This window comes from Podarcis vaucheri (genome assembly GCF_965113315.1).
Source record: "Podarcis vaucheri genome assembly, chromosome: 1".
Classification (NCBI taxonomy): Eukaryota; Metazoa; Chordata; class Lepidosauria; order Squamata; family Lacertidae; genus Podarcis; species Podarcis vaucheri.
In genome coordinates this window covers 86,067,236-86,093,442 of record NC_138759.1, presented here as the reverse complement: position 1 = coordinate 86,093,442, position 26,207 = coordinate 86,067,236, and the positions used below count along the sequence as shown (strand labels likewise).

Here is a 26,207-nt window from a genome sequence, read left to right as displayed (position 1 = left end):
TACCTCACCGCCTCACTGAGTGGGAGCAGGAGGAAGAGCTTGTGGAAAGGATGAGTGGAATGGTATGTGCAACTGCGCTACTCCCGTATAATAAGCCTGTCTAACCACCCGATTGTCTTTCCACCCTCAGCTCAGCTACCTGGGGCCACCTTTCAATGAGCCGGACTTTGATCCTCCCCGGCTAATCGGGGCAGAGGCTGTGCCCAGCGCCACCGTGGACTTTCAGGAATGGCACAGCCTGAATGACAATGCCCGGCTGGCAGCCAACTATCAGGCCTACAGCCACCTGCTGTGCTACCTGAGCACTATGGATGGGAAATCCCCAGTCGCCATGCCCACCCTGCGCCACAGCCTCGCACACTTCCGCGCCAGCCTGCAAGGGCTGCTGGGCTCCATCGCCGGCATCATGGCTTCCCTGGGCTACCAGCTTCCGCCCACGCCGACGGATGGCACGCCTCCGCTCCGCAGCCAGTTCCTGCGCAAGATGGACGACTTTTGGCTGCTCAAGGAGCTGCAGACCTGGCTGTGGCGCTCGGCCAAGGACTTCAACAGGCTGCGCAAGAGGGTGCCCCCTTCTGCTGTTATGCTGCACCTCGAGAGCAGGGGCTTCTGAGCCCTGCCCTTCACCAGCCTCTCTGCCTTCGCCTTGTCCACTGACGTCATACCTGCCCCTCAAGGCCAAGGGCTTTCCAGAGCCCCCCCCCCCATCCACAGCCTGCCTGCCCCTCTCCACCTCCAACCTGACTCCTGCTGCCACACCTTCATGGTGCTGCACTGCTCTCTATTATGAAGCCGTGCCTCTAGGTGAGCAAACCCACACCTATCTGTTTCTTCCTCCCCTTCCTTCCTCCGCCTTCTTAGTGGCCTGCCTTTCTCTTGTTCTTCCCAGAGGGGGCCATTAATTTTCCAGGATCAGAGGAAAGCCCTGCTCCCTCCCACCTCAGTGATGAGCAATAAAGCCCTGGCTGCAGGGCAGCGAACATCTGGCAGCCTCCACCTCTGGCACTCTGCTCTCCTTAAATGGAGCTCCCCCAGAGCCTGGGTTCCTGCTTGTGCGCTCTCTCTCTCTCTCTCTTGTGCCAATTAGGTGCTTACAAAGGGGGTTTACTTCCCACAAACCTGCCTCTGATCAAACCCGCTGGCTCAAGATGGTGCCCAGCTCTGGCCTTCCTTTCGGGCCATGAACTCTGCAGCAGGGGTGGGGAACCTTCCTGAAGCTGGGGGTCACCTCCCCACCTGGTTAATTCTTCCAGGCGCCAAAAGCAAATCAGACAGAGCCAGAGCTTGCAGCAGGTGGAGATACCTTATGCTCTCTTTCACCCCCCAACACACACATGTGCACAGACATACAGAGAACTTCCCTCTCTGCAGTCTCATCTCTATCCACCAGCTGCTCAGGAGATTGGGTGGCAGATGAGTGGCGGGCTGCAAAGGGGGCTGCCCTACACATGCCCCCTTTCTCAGACACATGCATGCACATTGCGTTGCAAACACGCACAACCTCCCCTCCCTGCAGTCTCCTCCTGACTGAGGAACAGGTGAGCAGCAAGGAAGAGAGCAGTGTCCCAGGCCTGCTCCCTTGATTCCTGATCAGCTAGGCAGCAGGTGGGGGGGGGGAGATTGCAGGCTGGCCGTTCCCTGCCCCTGCTCTAGAGGCAACCTCACCCCGCAAGGGCAAAATGGGACTCTGAATAGGCGTTGCAATGAGGCATGAAGCATAAGGTTTAATGCAGGCACTGGCGAGCTTTCAGCCTTTTTCTCTCTCTTTTGCAGTGGTCAACTCAAGAGGCTCCCTTATCATTCATCAAAGCCAAAAGCTGCAGCAGAGTTGCCCACGACAGGGACATCTTCCTAGCCAGCCCCAGCAGTGGTCTCCGCCTGCCTGTACCTCTCCCTCCCCACTGTGGCAGGCGGGCCTAGTGAGGCTGTGCGGTTTACTGTCACCAGCAAAGGACAAGGGGAGGAGTTTCCCATAGGTGGCCCAGTCCATAGGTCTCTCTCTCTCTCTCCCCTCCCCTCTCCTCTCCTTCTGCCCCCCCTCCCCACTGTCAGGTTGTGTTATTCTCAGTTTGTCTGTATTAATATTTATTTATTTTCAGATGTTATTTATTAGATTGTATTTATTGCAGAATTTCTATTCTTGTATTAACAAATAAAAGGCTTTCTCCAGGAGCTATGCTGGCCTTATTTGTTTCTCTGCAGAACATGCTCTGGGCAGATCTTCTTTTATACGCAGTAAACAAACTTTGTGTGTGCATTCAAGTATCTGCATTCAACTGACCTGCCAATAAGGTGTGGGTTTTGTACCCAGTGCCCCCAGTTGTAGGACTACAATTCCCATCATTCATTGGACTTGTGAGCTGGGGACTAATGGGAGCTGGAGTCCAACAACCTCCAGAGAGCCACAGGTTTCCCACCCCTGCCACAAGAAGGCCGGGGTCATGAAACACACAGTGTGCCATCTCCTTTAAGCCAAATAAATCCGGGGTTACTCACTTTGCCCCCAAAAGCGATGATGCAGATGGGAGAAGCTCAACTTACAGGATTATTGCATTGGCCCCAGAACCTATCCATCTCCTTCCCCTCCCATTTTATGTCCTAAAATAAATGCAAAGGAGAATATGAGCTCCAGCACAAAGACAGTGGAAGCTGTGGCCTGGATTTGTGGGTACATTGTGGTGGTTTTTTTTTTAAAAAAACACCTGTGGGCTCCACACCCCAAAATGGCTGCCATGGGGTAGTGACTAATGACAAAACTCTCTTTTGTGGATCCCTTCCCCCTGTACACATAGTCTGCACACCATCCACCCATTTATAAGCATTCACCAAATTCATCCCAACACACACATTCCTCCTTTTGCCTACATCCCAGGCCCCATCTGCTCCCTTTTTTTACTCCCCTGAGGCTCCACCCACCCTTCATCCATCACTTCGGCTTACCCCTTTATTGCTTTCCCATGGCTTCTTTTTTCACCCCCAACATCCCCACCTCTTTTCTGTCTGCCCTCCCCTTGCTACCTTTCCTTCCTCAGGACATGGACACACAGACACACTTCACTGCCACCATCACAGGCCCTTATCTTTCTTCCTCCAACCAATCCAAAGGCCACCTGCCCTCTAAGCAGAACAGAAGTGGGCAGGTGCGACAAAAACCTAGCAAGGAGCCACAAGCAGCTGGAGCAGCAACACAGGGACACAATTTTAATTCTATTTTGGATGTGTGTTAATCTTGGGGGGTGGGGAGCAGAGCAGGTGGCCTAGCAAGTGCCACAACAGCCCTCTCGGGTCCCATGGGCATCACGTTGCTGACTCCAGAACCACAGCGATGGGGGAAAGTTCACCTCCTAATTTGAACCACAGTAGTAGCTTTCCATCCATTGCAGTACAACCAGGATATCCTGTCTCTGTGCATAAGAGTTGTTGGCCATCTATCCTTGTAGAATCAATCTTGGCCATTTCCAGCTGAGCAAACGAGGCAAGAGCGAGCCCTAATGTCCACCTCTGTTTTTGGGTGGGATTCAATGACGTGCCAGCAAATTCAGGCAGGGCAATTACGGTTTATTGAGAAGTCATGGCAGCAAGCTGGCTTCCTCAAACGATCAGACTTTTTGTGATAAGGAAAACTACAGGAAAATGCACTGGAAAGTATTGGAGAACAGTTGCTTTGACATAACTTTGCCTGTGTACATGCTATACATTTAAAGCACATTGTTAATTCATTAAATTTGTATACTGTATCTGTAGATCTTAGGATGGTTCACAACATAAAATTACAATATAAAAACACACACAACATACATCATGAAAATAGGAACAAAAAACAAATAATCTCCCCCTCCCACAACACATTTATAAGGGCATCAGATGTCAATTAGCCAAAGGCCTGGTTGAAGAGGAACATTTTCACCTGGCTCCTAAAGGTGTAGAAACTGTCTCAGACTTTGCATTCATCATCTGAGGCCCTTCATTGTGTGCCTCCTCCAACGTGAGGGTAGCAACACGAGAAGGGGCCTTTTCTGTAGTGGCTCCCCATTTATGGAATGCTTTCCTCAGAGAGGTTCGCCTGGCGCCTTCATTATATATATTTTAGGCGCCAGGTGAAAACATTCCTCTTCAACCAGGCCTTTGATTGTTTAATATTCCACAGCCTTTTAAAAGTATCTGTGGGAACAAAATAGTTTTATTTTTGTTTAAATTATTTACTTGTTTTTTATCTTGTATTTTATTCTTTGAACTGCCCTGAGATCTTGTGATGAAGGGTGGTAAACTGATTAAATAAATAAATAAATGAATGAATAATATAATTAAGGAGCCAGCTGAAACTCCCTGGGGAGAGCATTCCACAAACAGAGAACCAGTGCAGAAAAGGTGTTGCCACTCTCTGGACCTCTCATGGAGAGGCACATGAAGATGAGACATGACACCCCCGCCCAAGAATCCTGGGAATTGTAGATTGCTAAGGGTGCTGGGAATTATAGCTCTGTGCTGGGTATATGACAGTTCCCAGGATTCTTGGGGGAAAGCTTTTTGCTCTAAATGTGTGGTGTGTCTGCAGCTATCACCAGACCTCCCAGAAAACAAATCAGATTGAATGTTCAAAAAGAGATAAGTGAAAGACACCAAAGATAATCCAAGGCTCTTCGCAGTACACAATTAATTCTGAACCTGGGGCCTCCACAAGAGAGAGGAAGAGCAAAAACCAACAACAGCACGCCATGGCTTCCTGGTCAGATGCTGTCAGATTGTGATGGAGAGGAATATGCATTGCAGAAGGAACTGGGATGACGGCAAAGAGGAACAGGCAGGAGATGATGGCTCCCTTTGCCTGATTCACCATAACTTCTTTTGAATGCAGCCTGGCTACCTAACTCTACACAGGGACCAAAGGTGAAAGCAGCTTATGCTCTCAGCCCATTTCAAGAGAAAGAGTAGCAGTGGGTCTCAAGGTTATGTCACATATATATGGCATACATATATATATATATATATATATATATATATATATATATATGCCCATTTCCTTTCTCTGAAACATGGGGGGTGGGGGTGGTCCTAAGGTAACTGTGCAGAGGGCACTTCTAACATCCAGCAGCTGCTTTTTGGTAAACTGTTCTTCCCCGAAGTACCAAGAGAACAGGGAGAATGTCAACCAGTTGGAAGGTAGCTTATTCCTGAGCCACACTATGAAGGCGATAAAACGCTGCTGGAGTCCATAAACAGAGAAAGAGACAGTCTCAGCAGCTGACAAAAAACCCCCAGAAGAACCAACAACAGGGTGGACTGCAGATTCCAGATTCCAGCTCCATCCTTCTTGGTCTCCTACTCAGCCATCGTAGATCTTACTCCCATCTCTGAGCCAGGAATACAACAGAAAGATTCTTGCTCCAAGCCCCCCCCCCCCGCCTGCTGTCACTAGCAGGGCCTCCCACGCCTCACCTCTTAAAATGTGCCGCACAATACAGACTGTGAGAAGCCAGCCATAGCCCCCGGAGATAGATAACTTGAGGGTCTCAGCATCCAGGTTGGCTGCTTGGCCCCTTTCCAGCTGTGGTGAGATCACTACAGCATTCAACAAGGAGAGAACAGAGCCCAACCTTCTGGCTCGTCCCCTGTCTACCCCCCACTCTCTCCATCCATCACATGCATTGCTTGTGACAGTCAAAGGAGCTGGGCTAAAGCGCCTCTGCTCCTCTTGTGCAACTCTCCAGATGATTTTCATTGCATCTCCCTCTTTAAGGCTGCTGCATGACAACAAACCTGCTCCAGTCCTCCTTCCAGATTTCCTCCCTGGGGTAGTTATGCACAAGTCTTCCTTATCACCTGCTTCTTGGTGCAGGAACTTTTTTTGCGGCAGCTGCCTTCTTCTTGAGTTAAGAATTCACTTCCCCTTGGATGGTTTTCTTGTTTAGCTCTACACCTTGGGTCGGGGCAGATATAAAGTTATCCAGATCTACAATCCCTCTCTTCCTCCCCCCCTCCCCAAACATCTACTCTAGTTTCTCATTCTGTACTACAAGGCTCTGCTCCCACCAAGAATCCCATCCCTAAAAGTTAACCACCCCAACTTCTTCACTTCCAATAGGTTTCTTCAGATGCCCCTTCCTACTGGCCACTCAGGCACCCTTTTGAGGTGGGAGGCCTCATGGTCTACTTTGTTTCTAGCTGCTTTGATCAGGACTGTTATAGCCAGAAAGGTGCAATGATAGAAGAGGGGGAAACCTAAGGGAACATTGAGGATCTGTTTACATTATTGCTTAACTCCTCACACAGTGCCCTCCCTGAAATATACCCGGAGTCGAGTGTGAATTTCATGCTCTTTATTAAGCTCATAGTAGCAATGAATGAAACTTTCCCCAAAAGGTCTAGATGTATATACATTATTTAGACAATGGGCCCCACATGATTGGCTAATTCAGGGCTGCTCCTGTAGGCCAATCAGGTTGCCGATTCACTTTATCCAAGAGCCTGATTGGCTGCTCCTGCAGGCCAATCAGGTCGCTGATTCACTTCCACCTGGAGCTGGATTGGGTGGCTCCTGCGGACCAATCAGACTGCTGCATTCTGGATCCTATTGATCTAGGATTCAGCTCAAGTACATAACACTCCCCCTTGGTAATTTTTGTAGCCGCTTTCACACGACGTTAGCCACAACCCATACTGATCCTGTAGTTTCTTGACAAATAGTGCTTGGCATTGAGTCAAGGTACTGGGATACACTAATAAAACATCCGAACCCTACTTTGATGGGAACCAACCTGTGATATTCAAATCTGGTTCCTGAATGCTACCACTGTCAGTGAGCAAGTTTGTTCAATCCAATATTAAAGCAAGACAGTTGGTGCTCTATAAGACATATTGTTACAGCTGGAATATGTGCTCTAAAATGAAGGGCAAACTGGGCTGGATAAGGCAAGATGAGGCAACCCCTTTGAGTGGCAGGATCAATAAGAGCAGCAGACCCCAATGTAGATCTTTATTCCCCCCTGTTCCTGATTTAGATCTTGACTCACCCCTTCTTCCAGTGGGGATGGGGGTGCCATTTTGCGGTTTGCCTCAGATGTCAAAATGTTTTTGGGGTGCATGGGGTGCATGTTTATAGAGAGCATTTAAAGGAGATGCTACACCTAATGAATATGTACAAATGAAAATGATGCATCCCTGCTGGGCAAAATTTGCGTCCGCTAAGAAGATTTAAGCCCTGGGCCATAGCAAATGGGCCAAGAGATCCTGAGGGACATCAGTGGGTGTTGAGAATGGTCTTTGCCAGTCTTCCCTGAAACCAATGGATTGCATTCTTCTTTTTCTGAGTCAAGAGCTAAGGATGTGGATTTTGGTTCATAAAAGCAGGTCAGGCCTCCACCGTAGCTCCATAAAATGAAGCCCATAGCTGGAGCTGAGCCTAGTAAAATACATTAGTCATTGCATAGTGTAAGGATAAAAGGAAGGCTGGAGAAAGGCTGAGGGTAAAGGGGGAGAGAGGGCTAGAGAGGCTGCATTGATCCCTGTTCTACTTGTTCAGGTCTCCTTTCTCCCAGACCCCGCTTGCTCCTTGTGGGGTAGGGGGGCAGCCTGATGATTCATGCCCTAGTGGATTCCTAACTCCCAGGGGTGAGTCTGGGGCAGCATCTGGGGTCAGCATCTCCTGCTTTGCCTTTGTCTCCTGGAGTTTCTTGCCCTGGAAAGAAACTGACTCAGTCTTGATTCCCGGCAGGGGACAAAGCCTCAACGAAGGAGGCCAGGAAACAACCTTGAGCTAACCACAGCCACCCCTTGCCCACAGTCGTCTGCCCTGGACTTGTCCACTAGCCAGGCAGGCTGTAATGCTAACCAAAGGCCTGGTCAATGGCAGTCTCCACGGCAGCTGTATTAACCACAGGCATTTTTATATGGCTGTAGTGGCAGCCGCCTTATCCTCCATTTTCAGTGCTTTGTGGGAAACATATTGGGCTCTGGGGAGGGCATTATTCAGGAACCTATGTTTGATCAAAGACTCTTTGGAGTCAACCCAGCGTTGTTTTGCCCCTGTGAGTAAAGGAGCGACTAGACAGAGTGGCAGGGCAAGTAGCAACTTTAGGAGGACTTCAACTGGGAAAATTGCATTGGATGGATGGATAGACTCTTAATCTCAGAGGCATGGGTTCAAAGCCCACTCTGTGTATGTTAGGGTGGAGGGGAACCCACTTTCCTCCACTGCTGCAGAACCTGGCAGCCATGCAGCAGCAATGGCCTTCCAAAAAACCCATGGGATGTCCAATTGTACATTTCCTATTGTGTCATCTATCTAGATGTGACCTCAGGGAGTTGCGGGGAGATATGGACATAGGCTGAGATAAATTGTGTGCTGAGCTGCACCATGAATGGGGCTGAAGTGTACCATCCTATCAAGGCAGAAGTAGGGAATCTCCAAACAGTATTTAGTTGTGCTTTCATCCTGCGAAGCCTGGTCTATTGGGGCAAATGGACCCCCAGCCTCAGCCTGCCCCCAGCTAGTTCCCAGCTGCCTGCCTGCCTTCTTGCAACCTGTCTAGAGGTGGTGGCACCTTAGTTTCAGCATTGCCATTGTTGAATTCAGCATGGAGAAGGATGGGGACAAATCTAGAAGCAGTTGGTTTTGCCTCTGGGGGATCAGAGCTCCTTGTTTTCAGGGGCAGCACATTCCGTTTCACTGCCTGAGGCGAAATGCGAACATGCCACCCCCCTCACCTCCTCACTTGAGTTGCATAGTGGCACATTCTAGCAAGATCTCATAAACGCTGTGAGCTCTCATGAGATTTTGGCAAGATCTTAGTTTTATAGCTAACTGTACCTGCCCATGTCGGAGCTGGAAAATTAATGTTCAGATTATACATTCGCCTCATTGATGTATTAGAATGAGCTGGATATTAAGGTGATTATTATGATGGTGATATAAAGATGGGTACTAGTTGCATCATGGGAAAGCTTAGAGCAGGAATGGCTAACCTGTCACCCTTCAGATATTGCTGGACCCTAAATCCCATTACCCTTGACCATTGGCCATGCTGACTGGGGTTGATAGGAGCTGAAAATCAACAGCATCTGCCTTGAGTATAGGACCTAGACATTGATATTTATTTTCAAAGCGGATATGACAAGCAAAATAACCAGTGTCCTTACCCATGTTAGCAGCCCTAAGAATCAGATATTTACTTTTTAACAGTGGGGATTTTAGAGCTCATCTCTCCATTAAGTAGGAGATTTGCCCTAGATTTATTATGAAAACCCTAAGGTATAGCTGTAATCTGAGCTTTACAGTTTCCCTCCTCATGTTGGTTGATGAAGACAAATTAAACAGCTAGCTTCTAGTTTTTAATATTTTTCATGGCCCGCTTAAATAGAGCCTGGCTGTGGCATTTTATGGGGGCAAAAGCGACACCTGGTGGCCAGAAGCGCACTTCATTAATCCTTTGAGTCTATGAAAATGTTTTCGCCACATCACACATCACATCAATCGCTAGACGTCCACAACAGTTATTTCCCCACTTATTTTGATGCATTTGTTGATTCACAAGGGTGTGCAAAAACTGGTCCCTTAAATCCATGGCAAGTTGGATAAAACTATGTTTTTTGTGTTGCTGAATTAATAGTTTATTTTTAAAAATGTTAAATCCTTTATAATCCTGGGGTGATCTAGCACAAGAGTCCCGTGTGCATGTTGTCCGGTTATGATTGCCACAGTCTAACTTGGCAAGTAATGGATGGCCCAACCATTTATCATATAATGGGAGGCAAATCAAGGATACCACCACCACTTGCAATTGTGGGTATACATGCACCATCATTTATTTTATTAATAAATATGGCATTGAAAACAGTTCACTTATGGTTATCATAGGCCCCTCTTTATCCTACACTGTGGAATGGAGATTACAAACTAACACTATGTGCTCTAGTTCCACAAAACACTTTTATTGCTTTGTTTGGGGAGCGGACAGGCTTTCCATCATTTTTTTCTTCTTTCCAGAAATATTTTTTCTCAATCATATTTTGAAACGGAAGGCACCATTGAACCTGTTGCAGAACATAAGGAAAACCTTTCCCCATAATAACTTTCCTATAAAACTTATAAAATGCAATTAATGTCTGCTCATAGATCTCTACGATGCATATGGTAAAACACCTCAAGTTGGGTTTTTTTGTTGTTGAAGATTTGACAGACCTTCCTGAAAACAAGGAAGGGTTTGAATTTTATTTTTTTCTGCTTTCCCAATACATACTGAGGGAGCCTGGCCCCCTTCTTGATTTTTTTTTTGGGGGGAGGAGGTCCCTCAGCCCCCCCCCTTTGGATGGCACCCCTGGAAGGTGAAAAAGTTTAACTTTATATGGTTGTTTTAAAAAATGGAACAATAGCCCTTCATTTGCTGATCATTCTGCTGAGACAAGAGCAGATCAAGCTGGAATTTCCTTCCTGGTATAACCAATATGCAGCATAGACAAAAGCAGAGATAGTGAGGAAGCAGCCAGGTGACTGTTTTTCCATGTAGGGAACATTATTATACAAAAGAGTCTTGTATTTGATTGATAGATTTCATTTAAATCCCATCTTCCAATGAGGAGCACAAGGTGGCAAACATGGCTCTCCTTCTCCCCTTTTTATCCTCACAACCACACAGTGAGGTAGATCAGGCTGAGAGAAAGTGACTGACCATGGGTCAGATAGAACTTTCATGACAGAGTGGGGATTTGAACCCTGGTCGTCTCCCAGGTCCTCATCCTGCAGTCTGGTAGCAACTGCTACAACATATGGGAGAGTTATGTTCAGTTGCCCTGAGTTAGAGCCTCAGACTCAGTTTGTAGCCTTCTATCCTTGACTTCAATGAAGTTAGAAACCAACTATATAAAAGAGATTTTCTATCATAATCTTAAATCTGGGAAATTAAGCTTCCAGGAGAAAGGGTGCACACACATTACACATTTTAAGCATCTTCCCCCTCCAAAAGAATCCTGGGAAATGTAGTTTTTTTAAGGGTGCTCAGAATAATAGCTTCATGAGGGGTAAGGATAGAGGAAGCAAATGCTTGTTCGACTTAAGTACTCTGTTAACCTTTTTTTTTTTTGCTGGAGCAGAGACCCTTCCCTCTTCAGGCCCCACATTATAAATTTGTCTTGCCAACTACTTGCTGTAATCTGACTCTAGTTTTAATGAAAATGGAGAGTGGATATGTAATTTCACTGAATCACCCTTGCAATCCTTTTCCCCTGCCAGAAATTCCAGTTTCCCCCTAAGTAGGGGGCTGAGAACTGTGGGGATTCTGAAAACCATTCAAGGCCTCAGTCGCAGGTCACATGCTCTCTCCACAGAGACCTTCACTCAGGTGAGTGACAAGAGCTGGAGAATATGGACTTGGTTAAATTATTTTAGATAGCTGCATAATCTTAAAATCCTATTTCATAGGCGTAAGATAGGAAGTCCCCTTCATTACTAAACTCTTCCCACCAATTTTACTGCAGAATGCAATCCTAAATGAAATAAATGACATAAAATGTAGAGTGAAGGAGTACATTCAGGCCAACAGGGAGGTGATGGCCCAAGTGTTTGGGTCTGAGCGGCCTCCCTTCTGCTTTACCCCAGTTCACACAGGTCTTCCCTGAGCAGGCCCTGGAAAGATGGGGGAGAGGATGTCCCAACATCTCTCTTGGGCTGCTGCTGATTCTGTCACAGGCCGATGGTGCGCATCTGTGCTCCCTTCCTTTCATTGTAAAGCGCTATCATGCCTTTACTTTTTGAATTCTGACCTAATACTCAGTTTACTAAGTGCTAAGGTAAAGGACCCCTGGATGGTTGTCCAGTCAAAGGCGACTATGGGGTTGTGACGCTCATCTCGCTTCAGGCCAAGGGAGCCAGCGTTTGTCCACAGACAGCTTTCCAGGTCAGATGGCCAGCATGACTAAACTGCTGCTAGGAAGCTGGAAATAGACATAGGCCCTCACTCTTTCGCTTCAGCCACCATTGCAGCCATGACTGGTCTTGCATGTGTAAACATCCGTGGAAGGTGGTCTCTTAGAGCAAATGGGGCAAAAGCCAAGCAACCTCAGCCAGTGCCCACGTGCCTGTTTCCTTACTTGCAACCTGCCTGCGGGGTGGGTGGGTGGGTGCTGACTGTCAGCTCCCTCATCTGAAGATCACTTCCTCCCCGTATATTTAAAGCCCTCTTCCAACATTTTAGCAGTCTTGGAGAGTGTGGGGAAATTGCAGTTTGTTAAGGATGCTGGAAACCGCAGCTCTGTGAGTGAGGTCAGGACCCTCAAGAAACTACATTTCCCAGGATTCTTTGGGGGAAGCCATGACTGTTAAAGGGATATAAGAGTGTTTTAAATGTAAGGTGTGGCCGTGATCTTTGCAGAATTCAATGAGGAGGAGGATTGGAACAAAGCTAGAATGAGTTGGCTGTGCCTGAAATTGGCTCTAGGCCCACCTACCATTGGGCTTCTTGCTTTCCACCTTGCCGATCCCAATGGGTACCAGGCACCAGTGACAAATGTGAATCCTTGGGGTCAGGAAGAAATGAACCTTCACAGTCTCATCTACTCCATGGCTGTGAATGGTCCACCTTTTTGATGTTTGACACCTTTTAAAACGTGTACCACAAAGTACTTTGTCATTGTTATCTTCTTCCACTTCTTCCTGGAAAGGTTTTTCCAATCATCTGGGGAACAAGGCTTCAACTTTGGGATGAACAACACAACATGTCACAGAAAAGTGATTTTATTACATCCTTAGGTTCCTGCTTTGGTCATTGACCATTTAGGATCTGAGGTACAGTACAATGTCATCTTATGTGTGGGTTTGGTTCCAAGCGTTCTGCTTATATACAAAAATGTGTATACAGAAACCTTGGAAAGACCCCTGTGGGTACATCCCAGGGCTTCCAGAGCTGGCTCGTAGAGAGAGCCTTGCTTCCCAAGTAAGGCAGAGAATATAAAAGCTGCCTACCTTGCCTCCATTTAAGTTGCAGGATTTCAACGAGCAGCCTTCAGTCACATATGGTTGATATCACGCAAGTTAAATGATTCAGGAAGGTTGTTGGTCTGATGCAGTAGAAATATATTAAAAAAATTGTCCAGTAACTAAATTTGTTCTTGGTATGAGCTTTCGTGTGCACGCACACTTCTTCGGATACAAAAAACAAACTTAGTTGGTCTCTTAAGGTGCGACAATTTTAAAAATATATTTTATTTTTTAATATTTCAAGTTAAATAAGCGTAAGGTGTGATCTTCCTGTATAATATACATGAACTGAAACATCAAAAGTCAAATGTATAAGGGGGAGGGGCAGGAAAATTCAGGAAAATACAGTAAGGCAAAAGGAAGAGAGAAACACACTGTGGAATGCAAAGATGAAGAGTGGACATAATTGAATAGTGGATAGGTCTCTCTCATTCAGAGGACTGGTGAGTGGAAGGACTGGGCAGGATCCTGGAAAACGACTGTTGCTCTCTCCTCTTCTCACTGAGAAGCTGGAGAATGGATGCAGTAATGACACAGTTCAGATAATCTTTGGAAGCCCAGGGAGTCCATCAGTTTGTGCTGGGGGGTATTATCTAGGGCAACATGGCCATAAACAGGGAAGCCAGCTGCATGGACACGCATGCCATGTGCCCTCTGCACCATAGATGAATAGCCCCTTTGGCGGTGGGATGGAAGGGTATAGCTGTGTGCACTTGCGCCCCAAGAGTCCGTGATCATCCAGCTGACAGGATGACCATTGGAGTCCAGGATGCAGGTACTGGGGAAACATCGCACCATGTTGGCCAAGAATTTCCGGCTGTGTTCACTGCCCCCATAGTGCCACGTTTCATCCAGCAGGTCAATGTGGGAGCTATTTAAGGAGGAAAAAGTGAAGCCTGGATCTAGCCTAGGAGAGCAGAAAGATGAGCAATGAGGAGGGAGCTGAACATGAATGCAGAAATTATCTTCTTGGCTCATCCTCAAAGTCTCCCTAGTTCAACACTCCAGACAGATACCCTGGCAAAACCACCAGCAAGCTGGCATAAAAATGATGCTGATTCCATGTCGCTTGCCCTAACATCCAGCAGTTTGGACTAATGACCAATTGATACCTGTTAGAAGCAAACAATAATGCATCCCCCAACTGTGTGTGTGTGTGTGTGTGTGTGTGTGTGTGTGTGTGTGTAAATGGCAGGTATCAGGAACTGTTTGATTAGTTGTGTTCCCCTCCCTTCAATCTCACCCCAGCAGAGCATGCCTCATCTAAGATGGTGCCTGTCACAGAAAGAACTGCTCATTCTGCTCTTAGGATGCCTTTTCTAAACTAGACCCCTGATGCAAATCGCCTTTTGTGTGGCATTCCTCCTTCCTTTCTAGAGTGGGCAACGCTACCCCTTTGGAGTACCGCCTTTGGTGCTTTGCTATCCCAACTACAAGAAGGAGTGAATGCCAGGTTTGTCCATAGGCAGAATCATAGAATTGTAGAGTTGGAAGGGACCCTGAAATGCAGGAATTTCAACTAAAGTATCCATGGCAGACTGCCATCCAACTTTGACTATGGAGATTCTCCTATTGGAAGCACACAGGTTAGCCAGTGCCTCAACCAGGAAGTAGGGAGCACAATGGACACTCACCGGGGCTGAGGCTGTTTATTTGGCTTGGCGTTCAGGTAGATGAAGTAGGGAATTGCAGTCAACTGGACTTTCTTGAGAACAACAGCATCTTTAGAGACCTCATGTATCCCATCATGGTTCCCTGTACAAAGCAGTAAAAAGTCAGAAAGAGAATGGTGTTGCTGGGTGACGCAACACATATATTGTTAGGTACACATATATTGAACTGCTATCACTCAGATGGTCATCCAAGGTATGTTGCTCTCTTTCTGCCCTTGGACAGTGAAAAGTTCTATTGTCCTTGTGGTGCTGTGGAGAAAATACGTGTGCAGTCTGTAGGGAAGAGCAAATCTGTCACTTTTAATTTCTCTCAATTTCTCAGTTCAGTTCTCTACATTTCATATCAGCTTTCATTAAAAAAACAAATCCTCATGAGACTGGAGTGGGCTGTAGGGGGCAAGACAGCTTCTCAGATACCCAGATCCAGAAAAACCTGGAATCTAATTCATGTGTCCGCCTGCCACCCCATGTATTGTTTTGCATTTATTTTGCTCATGTTTCTACATTACATTCACTTTTGTCACTTCCATTTCCTCATCAAATTTAGATTAAGTAACTAAACTGAGTCTCCTTATCTCATAACTCCTTCCTTAGAAAGAACAGCTTGTTACCACAGAGAGAAAAGGCTTGGTCCCAGTTGATGGCATCTGTGTCAAGCAACAGTCTTCGGTATGCATCAAGATCCCAATAAAATGCTGCATACATATTGTTAAAGGAATCCGAACTGTCAGAAACCGTCTAAAAGAGAAACATACAGTTTAACAGGTAAAGCTTTTCCAGATGTTGAGATGAAATGATGAAGTTTCACCTGCTCTCTTTGGCAGCTGTTAATGCCAAAGGTGCGCTCCTAGACCAAAGCCAACATCCCCTTTCAGTTTGAGCCTGGCTTAGAGGAGGACCCAGCACAGAACACGCAGCATTTCCTGCTGACATCCCACCAAGCACCTCCCACAAAATCAGAGGCTCACAGAACTGGAAGGGACCACGGGGGTCATCTAGTTCAACCCCCTGCAATGCAGGAATCTCTTTGCCCAACCTGGGACTCCAAACTATGACCCTGACATTAAGAGGCTCACACTCTACCCATTGAGCTACCCTTTGCACAAAGGCTATTACCCCTCTCTGTGGACGAGTCAGGACCGCCTTGAAATCTGGCCAAGAATCCACAATCACCTCATGGCCCACTGGGTTCCCACGGTTTATGTTCATGACTTCACCATAGACCTGTCAAAAGTCATAGGATGTCAGAGTTGGTGCTGTAGTTAAAGGAGGCAGCCTGGGAGAAATGTGTGGGATCTGGGGAGGCCATCTGTGGTGTGGTGTGTCGGGCTTGTATCTGCTGCATGCCTTGAGTGGGGTGTCCTGAGTGATGAACTGGGATAGAAGAATCAGTTGATTTTCTGTTTCTCACAGTTTATCATTTTTCTCGTCTTAAGCTCAGTCCTCCACATTTCTACATCAGTTTGCATTTTTTAAAAAATGAAAGTTCATTGGCATTTTTGTGTTAATTTCGCTTAATATGCATGATTATTATTAATTCACACATTTTTAGAAAGCAATTTCCGCAATACAATGTCATTTTACTTACATGTGCATTTTTAACGCACAGTTTACCCTCTCAGTCTTGTGAATGTTACTTGGCTGGAGAACTTCATAGCAAAATTAAGAGAAATGTAGATTTCAAAGGGCAGCTGAGTTTTGTCATGCATTGCTTCAGAATGTGCAAATTAGGTAAGTTCACCTATAAATGCAAACTGAATCACATTTCCTTCCTCTTCCCTAGTGAGGACTTAGTACCTCTCACCCAATGAACTAATTGTAGGAATTCACATGGCCATTTCACATACTATGTACACATTTCACACCAACTGTACCCTCAGTATGGAGCTGCAGCCAATATTAGCTCTCTGTGGAGTATATCTGTATGGTACCCTATTCAAGCACCTATTTATTGGATTTTAAAAATCTTCTCAGATTCCAAATTTGGATCTTTGAGAAGATGCAAGAATTTGGTCCCATATTCCTAGCTAATAACCCAGAATACATGGCTCAAGATCACCTGAAGTGTCTGAGGGAGGCTTTTCTTCAGCAGTCCTTCCAGGAACCGCAACTTGGAAGGACAGGATAGGATCAACATAGCTTGGGAGGCAGAGGTTGAAGCAGGTACCAGCAGAAACAGTGTGGGTTGTAAGCACCTGAGAGAGAAAGAGAGAGACTAGTTCTCTGTACCTCAGTGCACCACTGAGATGCCTTCTTTTTCACTGAAATGATGGACTTACTTAACCAACAATGGTGCCACAACTGAGTTTCTAAATGTAACAGGAATCCCTTCCTCAATAAATAGAGAATAAAACATTCTCTTATGAGCAACTGGTGTTCTCCCACACTGTCATTTGCTCACCTGTAGTCCTCCGTGTCTTCTTGTTGAGTGGTACAGTGTTGAGTGGTACATTGCGCAACAGGTTCAAAGAGGAATTTTGAACCCCTGAGGATGGGGTGACAAGGACTTTTAAAAGTTTCTATCTTATCCTAGCATACAGTTCATTAAGCATCATCACTACATCATTGCTACATCAGAAAAGGGGTGGGTTATACATGATTAACATAGGAGGAATGTGTTGGGGCAACAGGTGGATACAGGATATGTATTGGGAAGTACATTCTAAGCACGTACTACAAAGGGACAATAGAAGATTGATTTGCATAGTCTGCCACCTGGGCAAGTCCAGAGGAGTGCCTTTGCCCAGCGATTGACACCTATGAGTACCTTCCTGTGAGTACGTGACCCCCGCTTGAGGGATTATGGCGGGGACCGAATGGTTTCCAAGTCCTTGGCCAATGAAGCAAATTGACAGTGGAATGAAGGAAACTGGCAAAGGAGTTGATTTATATAATTTTTAAAGCTAGGTAACTTCCCTGAGCTGTCAAGTCTAAAGGATACATTTATGCATAACATTTGTAACATTTAACAACTTTAAAGATGTGCCCCACCCCCATAATTTCCGTAACTTACAGATTCTCTTAAGAGCCTCTGGTGTGCTGTCAAACTGCCCAGTCAGAGTCTCCTTCAGCAAGCTCTTTGTGTTGGCTGCTTTATTTCAACGAGGGGGGAGGGAATGTGTACGTTTACCAGAATGAATGAACTATTAACAGCCATCTTCCTGATGTTCAGTAGTGCATCTGCATACATTAAGACCCTGGACTTAATGGACTTTAGACCTTTCTCTTTAGATGGCCGTGTGATTTCGGTTGTGAAGCATATAATTAACATTGCTCTTCTCCCTCTGACAGCCATTTCATCCTTTACAACTGCTGTGTCAGACATTATGAACACGCACAGTTCTGCATAATAAAAACACTTAAATTACAGTACCGTCCTGGCTACAGGAATAAACTTGAGCAGACATTGCTGTCATGTTTAGGAACGCTGCTTTATCAGAGTCCCCCATCACATGGGGTATCCTATTCATATTAAAGTGAATGCAGGAAGAAGCCCATGTAATTGCTACCTATATGGGTAGGATTGCCTAAGCAAAAACGTTTTAAGCAGGTCCCAGAAAGAGAACAGTTATGGTGCCTCCTTAATGTCAATAGACAAGGAGTTCCAGTCAATAAATTAAAACACCAATGAATGAATATGTCAGCATCCAAAGAGATGGCATTTAAAACCTCTTGTTTTGGCATATTGGCGTTGTTTCATGACCAGCAACAAATGGAAAAAACAGACAACCCTGCTACCAGGACAGAAAACATTTTATTCATTGGATATATATATTGCCTTCTTGCCAAGTTACTGAAGGTGGTTTACAACTTTAAAATACAAAAAAAATTTTTTTTACATCAAATGTATAGTCGATTCAGGCCTACTGGGTGGTGATGGCCCAAACTGGAGCCAAACTTTGGCAAAAGTTTTGCAGTGCCTCATAAACAGAGCAATGGGCCACTCAAACTCAGGGGTCCTCCAAAAACCAAACATTGTCTGATTCGCTCTAAACAGGGGCCAAACTTTGAGAAAAGTTTGGCATCAGTGTTTTGCAGAGAAAACACTGCATTTTGCAGCACCTCACAAATGGAGCAATAGACACTCAAAATGGGGGTCATGGGTATTCACCCAGAAACCCAACGTCGTCTGATTCAGTCCAAACCCAGCACCAAAGTTTTTAATCAACAGGAATAGAGGTAGCATTTAAATGGAAAATAGAGTAACGGGGAATGGTTCTTGAAAGGGTGTGATAATCTCCCTCTCTCCCATTCAGAGGACTGGTAAGTGAAAGGATTGAACAAGATCCTGGAAAACGACTGTTGCTCTCTCCTCCTCTCACTGAGAAGCTGGAGAATGGATGCAGTAATGACACAGTTCAGATAATCTCTGGAAGCCAAGGGAGACCAGCAGTTTCTGCTGGGGGGTATTATCTAGGGCAACAAGGCCATATACAGGGAAGCCAGCTGCATGGACACGCCTGGCCTGTGCCCTCTGCACCATAGATGAGTAGCCCCTTCGGCGGTGGGATGGAAGGGTGTAGCCATGTCTCAGTGTACCCACAGATTCCATGATGATCCAGCTGATAGGATGACCATTGGAGTCCAGGACGCAGGTACTGGGGAAGAATTGCACCATGTTGGCCAGATATCTCCGGCTGTGTTCACTGCCCCCAAAGTGCCACGTTTCATCCAGCAGGTCAATGTGGGAGCTATTTAAGGAGGAAAAAGTGAAGCCTGGATCTAGCCTAGGAGAGCAAAGAGATGAGAAATGAGGAGAGAGCTGGACATAAGAATGCAGAATTATCTTCCTGGCTCATCCTCAAAGTCTCCTTAGTTCAACAGTCTTAACAAAACCACCAGCAAGCTGGCATGAAAATGATACCGATTCCCTGTTGTTTGCCCTAACACCCAGTAGTTTAAACTAATGACCAATTAGTTGTTTAGTTTCATAGATAAAAAAGAACCCCATTAAAAGTGATTGAAAATGCATCCTATTAATCAAACACTATTATGTGGAAAAATAACAGATGGTGGGCACCAGTTCGGAAGTGATTCACACACACCCTTCAGCAGAGCATGCCTCTTCTAAGATGGTTCCTGTTACATGAAGAACTGCTCGCTCTGCTCTTGGGATTCCTTTTCTAAACTTGACCCCTGATGTAAACCTACTTTTGTGTGGTATTCTTCTTCCCTTCCATGAATGGGCAGTGCCACCCCCTTTGGTGTTGCCTTTGGTGCCTTGCTGTCCCAGCTACATGAAGGCAAACTAAGGAGTAAACGCCAGGATTGTCCATACGCATTTTGACTATGGAGATTCTCCTACTCAAGAACCACAGGTTAGCCAGTGCCTCAACCAGGAAAGAAGTAGGGAGCACAATGGACACTCACCGGGGCTCAGGCTGTTTATCTGGGTTGAGGTTCAGGTAGGTAAAGTAGGGGGTTGCAGTCAACTGGATTTCCTTGGCAGCAATAGCCTCTTTAGAGACCTCATATATCCCATCATGGTTCCCTATACAAAGCGGTATATGTCACCAAGAGAGTGGTATTGCCAGGTAGGACAAGAAATTTTTAGCTGCGCATATGCTGAACTGCCATCACTCAGGTCATCCAAGGTTCATTGCTCCCTTTCTGCCCTTGGACAATGAAAAGTCCCATTGTCCTTGGAGGCTATAGAAGGAATACATGTGCAGCTGGTAAGGAAGGGTGAATCTATCAGTTTTGATTTCCCTCAGTTTCTTATTTTTTCAACCTTGTTCAATTCTCCACATTTGATGAAAATTCATCCACATTTTAAGGGCAAATTTCTTCCCTCACATACACACAGATTGTTTTCACTAATATATGCATCTTAACGCACACTTTAGTATGTGCATCGCATTACTTGGCTGGAGAACTGCATCACAAAATACCCTATCACTTACTCGTAAGTACAGTATTGCTAAAACCCACTACAGTGGTACCTCGGGTTAAGTACTTAATTCGTTCCGGATGTCCATTCTTAACCTGAAACTGTTCTTAACCTGAAGCACCACTTTAGCTAATGGGGCCTCCTGCTGCCACCGCGCCGCTGCTGCACGATTTCTGTTCTCATCCTGAAGCAAAGTTCTTAACCCGAGGTACTATTTCTGGGTTAGTGGAGTCTGTAACCTGAAGCGTATGTAACCTGAAGCGTATGTAACCCAAGGTACCACTGTATTGTTGTCTCTCTTTACTGTAGATATTTATTGACTGGTTTTCTTTAAAAATGTATTCTCAGCTCTTTGAGGAGCTTCCTCCACAAAGTCTCCAATAAAAAAGCAACTGCACTTGAATATTTAGCTATAAAAATGCAAAATACTGTACAAATAAAGGTGTAGAGAAACAGTATACTAAACATTATATAGGTTATCAACACAGCATTAAGAAATAAAAATCAACCAGAATTTGAAAGAGCACAAATAGAATGGACTCATTCAGGAATGCTTGGGACAAAACAAAAGTTTCAATAACCATCAAAAACATATAAATGTTGGGGCTTGCTTTGCTTTTAAGACGAGTAAACTTCAGAAAATTCTGGTACCACTATACTAGAAAGCCCATGCTTACGTCACAGCATGCTTTACCACCAGACCTGTGTAGGGCTTTATACACCACTAGTAAAACCTGGAATGTAGCTCATATGTTACTTCCCCAATGTATTGTTTTGTATTTTATTTTGCTCATATTTCTCTATTACATTCACTTCAGTCACTTCCTCATCAAATTCATATTAAGTAACTAAACCGCGTCTCCTCATCTCGTAACTCTTCCCTTAGAAATAACAGCCTGCTACCGTAGAGAGCAAAGGTTTGGTCCCAGTTGATGGCATCTGTGTCTAGCAACAGTTTCCGGTACACATCAAGATCCCGGTAAAATGCTGCATATATGTTGCTCAGGAAATCCGCATTGTCTGAAACAGCCTAAAAGAGAGACATACAATTGAACAGGTAAACCTTTTCCTGATGTTGAGATGAAATGATGGATGAAGTTTCATCTGCTCCCTTTGGCAGCTGTTAATGCCAAAGGTGCGCTCCTAGACCAAAGCCAACACCCCCTTTCAGTTTGAGCCTAGCTTAGAGGAGGCCCCAGCACAGAACACGCAGTGTTTCCTGCTGACATCCCACAAAATGTATCTTGCAAAATCCCCAAGGGCTAGTACCTCTCTCTGTGGACGAGTCAGGACTGCCTTGAAATCTGGCCAAGAATCCACAATCACCTCATGGCCCACTGGGTTCCCGCGGTTTATGTTCATGACTGCACCATAGACCTGTCAAGAGTCACACTATGTCAGCGTTGGTGCTGCAGTTGAAGGAGACTGCCTGGGAGAAATGTTTGGGGTCGGAGAGAGAATTAGTGGTTTGTGTCGGGCTTGTATCTGCTGCATGTCTTGATTGGGGTGTCCTGAGTGAGCACTAGGGATAGGAAAATCTGTTGATTTTTCATTTCTCTCAGTTCCCCCCATTTTCCCCATCTTCAGTCCACCTCATTTCCACATTAGTGTGGATTAAATAAAAAGTCCTCATAAAAATTAATGGCACTTTTTGGTGTTACTTTCACCTAATATGCACGATTATAACTAATTTACATATTTTTAGAAAGCAATTTCTCCAATACAGTGCCTTTTTATGAATCCTTTACTATATGCATTTTGTGATTGTAACTTGGATGGAGACAATAGTGCCGGCAGTGGTTGCTATGCCACTGTGTGAAGAACAACACTGCAAGATTCAGAAAAATGTAGAATGTGTTTTGTCATGTATTGTTTCAGGAAGCGCAAATTAGGTCGTGCAAACTGAATTGAATTTCTCCCTCATCCCTAGTGAGGGCATTCCACCTCCCACCTGACAAACCAAGTGTAGGAATTGACAGGGCCATTTCACACATCACACACTCAGTTCACATCAGCTGTGCCCTCAACAAGGAGCTGCGGCCAATCTTATTTCTCTGTGCAGTGTATCTGTATAATACCCATATTTTCAAGCACCTGTTTATTGAATTAAACAAACTTCTCAGACTCCAAATGTGGATCTTTCGGAAGATGCAAGATTTTGACAGGAATTTGGTCCCATATTCCTAGCTAATAATCCAGAATACATTGCTCAAGATCACCTGAAGTGTCTGAGGGAGGCTTTTCTTCAGCAGTCCCTCTAGGATCTGCAGCTTGGAAGAGCAGGATAGGATCAACATAGCGTGGGAGACTGATGCAGGTACCAGAAGAAACAGCACCTGAGAGAGAGAGAAAGAGAGAGACCACTTCTCAGTACCTCACTGTAATCCCCATTCTGTAAAGCTTCCTATGTGACTGAAATTACAGATTTTTTAAAGCTCTGGGCTAACACAACTGAGCTTCTAATTGTAACAGGAATCCCTTCCCCTCCTTCCCGCTCAACAGACAGAGAAAAAATATATTCTCTTTTGAGCCGCTGATGATCTGTTACACTGTCACCTGCTCACCTGTGGTCCTGTTGAAAGTTACAGATTCTCTTATTAACTTCTGGTGTGTTGTCACATTGTCAACTGCTCACTTATGGTCCTCCATGAACCAAAGCAGCAACACAAACCTACTCACTCAATGTCTTGCCCACCCAGTTAGATCTTTGGACTGCTTTGTTTCAAGGTTGGGGGAATGTGCAAATTTACTAGAATGAGTGAACCATTAACATACATCTTCCCAATGGTGCTTCTACGTATAGTTAGACTTTAGACTTAATGGACTAGACCCCTCTCTTTAGATGGCCATGTGATGTCTGTTGCGTAAAAGCACAATTAATATTTATCTCCCCCTTCCATTGCCATTTCACGTTTTCCAAATGCTGTGTCGGGGCAGGACATAACGAAGAGTTTTCTACCCCTGATTAAAAATAAAAATAAATTATGACCATATGTAGTTCCACATGATGAAACCACTTAAATCACAGCACCGTCATAGCAACTGGAATAAAACTGAGCAGACACTCTGCATGTGATTAGGAACACCGCTGTATTAGGGTCCCCAATCACATGAGGTGTCCTACTCATATTTAAGTGAATGCAAGAACAACCCAACACAGATCTTGCCTACTCAACACTGGGGAAGACATGGACTAATAGAGGAGTATGTGTGCGTGGCTGTTGGGGATGAAGCTTGCATGTGCACCCTTGGTCTCCCTCCCCATCCACATATACACGCCTAACATTTTGCTGTTAATGGCTACTGGTCATGGCGGCTCGGTGTGTACTACTCTAGTAGCAGAAGCAGTATGCTTCTGAACACCAGTTGCTGGGCAACATGGGTGGGAAGAGTGCTGGTACTCTGAACTCATGTCCTGCTTGTGGGCTTCTCATAGACATCTAGCTGGCCACTGTGAGAACTGGATACTGGACTAGATTTCTCTCTCTCTCTCTAATCCATTGGAGCGTCTTTTCTGTTCTTAAAGCCAAGTGTAAGAGTCCCAGTGTCTTTTTTGCTTGGAAAAGTGATGGAAGAGAAAGAAGTGCTTAAGGAGAAGACTTGTGTGAGAAAATAAACAAGTGTAGTTTTTTCCTGTGGAGGAAGTTGGGTTGAGGGAATCCAGATTGGGAGGTTTTGGAAATAGGTATATTAATTTTAGGAGGGTGATCATTTTTGAACATGGCTATTTTGTCTGAGAGGGTGAAGTTGGTATTGTTCCATTTCCTCAAGTCAATTTCCCTTCCTATAATGGATTTTTGTATATTATTTTCACTAATATCTTCATTTATTCACAGTTATATGCACTTTTGTAAACATTGGTTGGAAAACTGCATGGCAAAAATTTGGAAAAGGGTAAATTTCAAAGGACAGCTGTGTTTTAGTTCATCTTTGGTTTGGGAAGTGCAAAATGCAGTCTGAATCAAATTTCCCTCCATCCCTGATTCTGACCAACAGTACTCAGTCAGTCCCCTATCTTTTTTTCTTTCCTTTTGGTGGAAGAAGTGGTGACTGAATCAACCTTATTTTGCAACATGTAGATAGGCCTGTTGCAAACTTCACCTGGAGGTGTTTCCCTATTAACTAACTATGGGCTCCAATTCACATTCAGAATTTAGTATGTGTGAATTCTCTCTTAGGTAACATTTGACAAAGCCTGTGAATTGGTTGAACCAGACACACCATTAATCTCCCCACAAGCTATATCAAAAGTTATTTCAGTCAAGGTTATTGTGGTGAACTAGATGAAGTCAAAGTTGCTGGAGCAAATTGAATAAAGCTGGCAGTTTGAACTGAGTTGAGGAAGAATACAATCTCCTGCCCCCAGACTGCCTGCAGAGAGAGAGATTTTGAATCCTTGGGTACTCAGTGTTCTGGATAAATAGAAATAGTATTTGTCACATAGGGTTATCCAGAAGCGAGTAGCTCTTCACCACTTGCCCATGACTGCATCTGTAGCTTGATTCTCAGGGAGAATTAATAGGATGTTTCAAATAAGAGCCTGAGGAGAAGCAGAGGCTTTAGCTGCTGGGTGCCACTATCAATGCCCCGACCCCACATGAATTCACACTTCCTCTGAGGTGACCTGGAAGCCCACCCAGCCTCTCTCTCTTTTTTCCACAACAACCCTGTGAGGTACATTAAATTAAGAGACAGTAACATGTCCAACTCTACTTAGCAAATGAATACAGTCAGTTCTCTTTTCTTTGGATGACTGCCCCCACTCTTGTACAAATTAAAACCCAGTGCATTTACTGCAGCCATGACTGAAGAATAACTGAGCACTGGAGTCTTATCAATAAATATATATTTCATTAAATATTATATAACTTCATTTATTATATAACAAATTCTTATATTTCCTTATACTGCTCTTCCTTTAGCAAGTTCTGGGATTCTTGGGGGAATCCCAGTGGTCTTACTTCCAGACACTGCTTTGATCCATCATTCCCATGCTCAGTTAGGTCCTTCTACAGCAATGAGAGAGAGAGAGAAAAGGTCCGTGTAGAAGAAATGCAGATAAATTCAGTAACAGTTATTCCCATTTATCCTATCCCCCTGTTTCCTTTCTCTGTGTTCATTTTCTTCTTCCTTCCTTCTGGCCGAGAACGTGCTGGCCTTGAAAGCTGAGAGCCGTGGGACAGACTCGCCTCCAGATGGATCATTTGCTTAAGTTGACCGTAAAATTGTGTCTGCTCCAGTGCCGCCATAGTGGCGCTGGAGGGAGCCTAGCCCATTCCAGCTGTTTGGCACAGTGGGTGGAGAGGGCATGCAGGATGCCAAGTTAGGACTCCCTAGAGGGTAGGCATGGTTCAAATGCCTCCCTTTCAGTCTGTGGCATGAATATTGCCTCTGAGAAGAGCAACTGAAGAGGAGTCCCTGCTGCTTTGACATCATTGCCGTTTGGAGAATTCCTTCATTCATATAGTGGACGCTGTTCTGTAGTGGGAGGCAAGAACTCTGGACTGATGCCAAGGCCTACCAGCTGGTCCCCACTTGCAGTTCCGGCCCCAGTTTGTCTGCAGTCTGCCCAGGGCTTCTCCTAGAAACAGCTTCTGCAAGTTGGATGGAAGAATAAATGCTTGTTTAGAGCACCAAGGTGGTCTAGCCCCAGTTAACATGGCAGTTGCTTTGTGCC

The 26,207-nt window shown here is 45.2% G+C and overlaps 3 protein-coding genes and 1 long non-coding RNA gene across 14 annotated transcripts in view; 2 read left to right on the top strand and 2 right to left on the bottom strand.

Annotated features, from left to right (window-relative positions):
* CLCF1 (cardiotrophin like cytokine factor 1) overlaps positions 1 to 2,164 on the top strand; it is a 52,693-nt gene extending 50,529 nt beyond the window's left edge. For 3 of the 4 annotated variants that reach the window (XM_082212904.1, XM_082212905.1, XM_082212903.1), the window contains exon 3: positions 131 to 2,164. In XM_082212904.1, the coding sequence (XP_082069030.1) occupies positions 131 to 613 (483 nt within the window). In that variant the 3' untranslated portion in view covers positions 614 to 2,164. The remainder of the gene's footprint in view (positions 1 to 130) is intronic. The other variant, XR_014216763.1, reaches the window with a different exon arrangement.
* Positions 2,165 to 11,019: 8,855 nt separating this feature from the next.
* LOC309526806 overlaps positions 11,020 to 26,207 on the top strand; it is a 43,345-nt gene continuing 28,157 nt past the window's right edge. For 2 of the 4 annotated variants that reach the window (XR_014216928.1, XR_014216929.1), the window contains exons 1-3: positions 11,022 to 11,333; positions 15,235 to 15,405; positions 21,417 to 21,587. This is a non-coding gene — a long non-coding RNA (uncharacterized lncRNA). Of the gene's footprint in view, positions 11,334 to 15,234; positions 15,406 to 21,416; positions 21,588 to 22,717; positions 22,856 to 26,207 lie in introns of those variants that run through there. The other 2 variants (XR_014216930.1, XR_014216927.1) reach the window with 2 other exon arrangements.
* LOC309526573 (glycine N-acyltransferase-like protein 3) lies at positions 13,187 to 17,734 on the bottom strand. 5 transcript variants are annotated; one of them, XM_082212837.1, is made up of 6 exons: positions 17,654 to 17,734; positions 16,700 to 16,835; positions 15,757 to 15,864; positions 15,252 to 15,378; positions 14,602 to 14,722; positions 13,187 to 13,874 (listed from the first exon to the last, which is right to left on the bottom strand). In XM_082212837.1, the coding sequence occupies exons 2-6, from the start codon at positions 16,775 to 16,777 to the stop codon at positions 13,466 to 13,468; spliced, it is 843 nt and encodes a 280-aa protein (XP_082068963.1). In that variant the 5' UTR covers positions 16,778 to 16,835; positions 17,654 to 17,734; the 3' UTR covers positions 13,187 to 13,465. The 5 variants fall into 5 exon arrangements, with proteins under 5 accessions (XP_082068963.1, XP_082068959.1, XP_082068960.1 ...); XM_082212833.1 differs by having other exon boundaries at positions 15,814 to 15,864; XM_082212834.1 differs by lacking the exon at positions 15,757 to 15,864.
* Positions 18,724 to 22,848, bottom strand: LOC309526597 (glycine N-acyltransferase-like protein 3). Its single transcript, XM_082212880.1, has 5 exons — positions 22,750 to 22,848; positions 21,800 to 21,907; positions 21,434 to 21,560; positions 20,011 to 20,131; positions 18,724 to 19,367 (listed from the first exon to the last, which is right to left on the bottom strand). Exons 1-5 carry the CDS (start codon positions 22,825 to 22,827, stop codon positions 18,959 to 18,961), a joined length of 843 nt encoding a protein of 280 aa, XP_082069006.1. The 5' UTR covers positions 22,828 to 22,848; the 3' UTR covers positions 18,724 to 18,958.

What these genes read in the sequence shown, in the direction of transcription:
- LOC309526573 (XM_082212837.1), bottom strand. Translation starts at nt 16,777, where the DNA reads ATGTTGATCCTATCCTGTCCTTCCAAGTTGCGGTTCCTGGAAGGACTG. An exon ending in CCAAGCCTTTTCTCTCTGTG is followed by an intron (nt 14,723 to 15,251) that starts GTAACAAGCTGT and finishes TGCTTTGTACAG; the next exon opens with GGAACCATGATGGGATACAT. An exon ending in AATAAACAGCCTCAGCCCCG is followed by an intron (nt 13,875 to 14,601) that starts GTGAGTGTCCAT and finishes CTGCTCTCCTAG; the next exon opens with GCTAGATCCAGGCTTCACTT.
- LOC309526597 (XM_082212880.1), bottom strand. Translation starts at nt 22,827, where the DNA reads ATGTTGATCCTATCCTGCTCTTCCAAGCTGCAGATCCTAGAGGGACTG. An exon ending in GCCTCCCTCAGACACTTCAG is followed by an intron (nt 21,908 to 22,749) that starts GTGATCTTGAGC and finishes GACTCTTGACAG; the next exon opens with GTCTATGGTGCAGTCATGAA. An exon ending in TGACTCGTCCACAGAGAGAG is followed by an intron (nt 21,561 to 21,799) that starts GTACTAGCCCTT and finishes TCTCTCTTTTAG; the next exon opens with GCTGTTTCAGACAATGCGGA.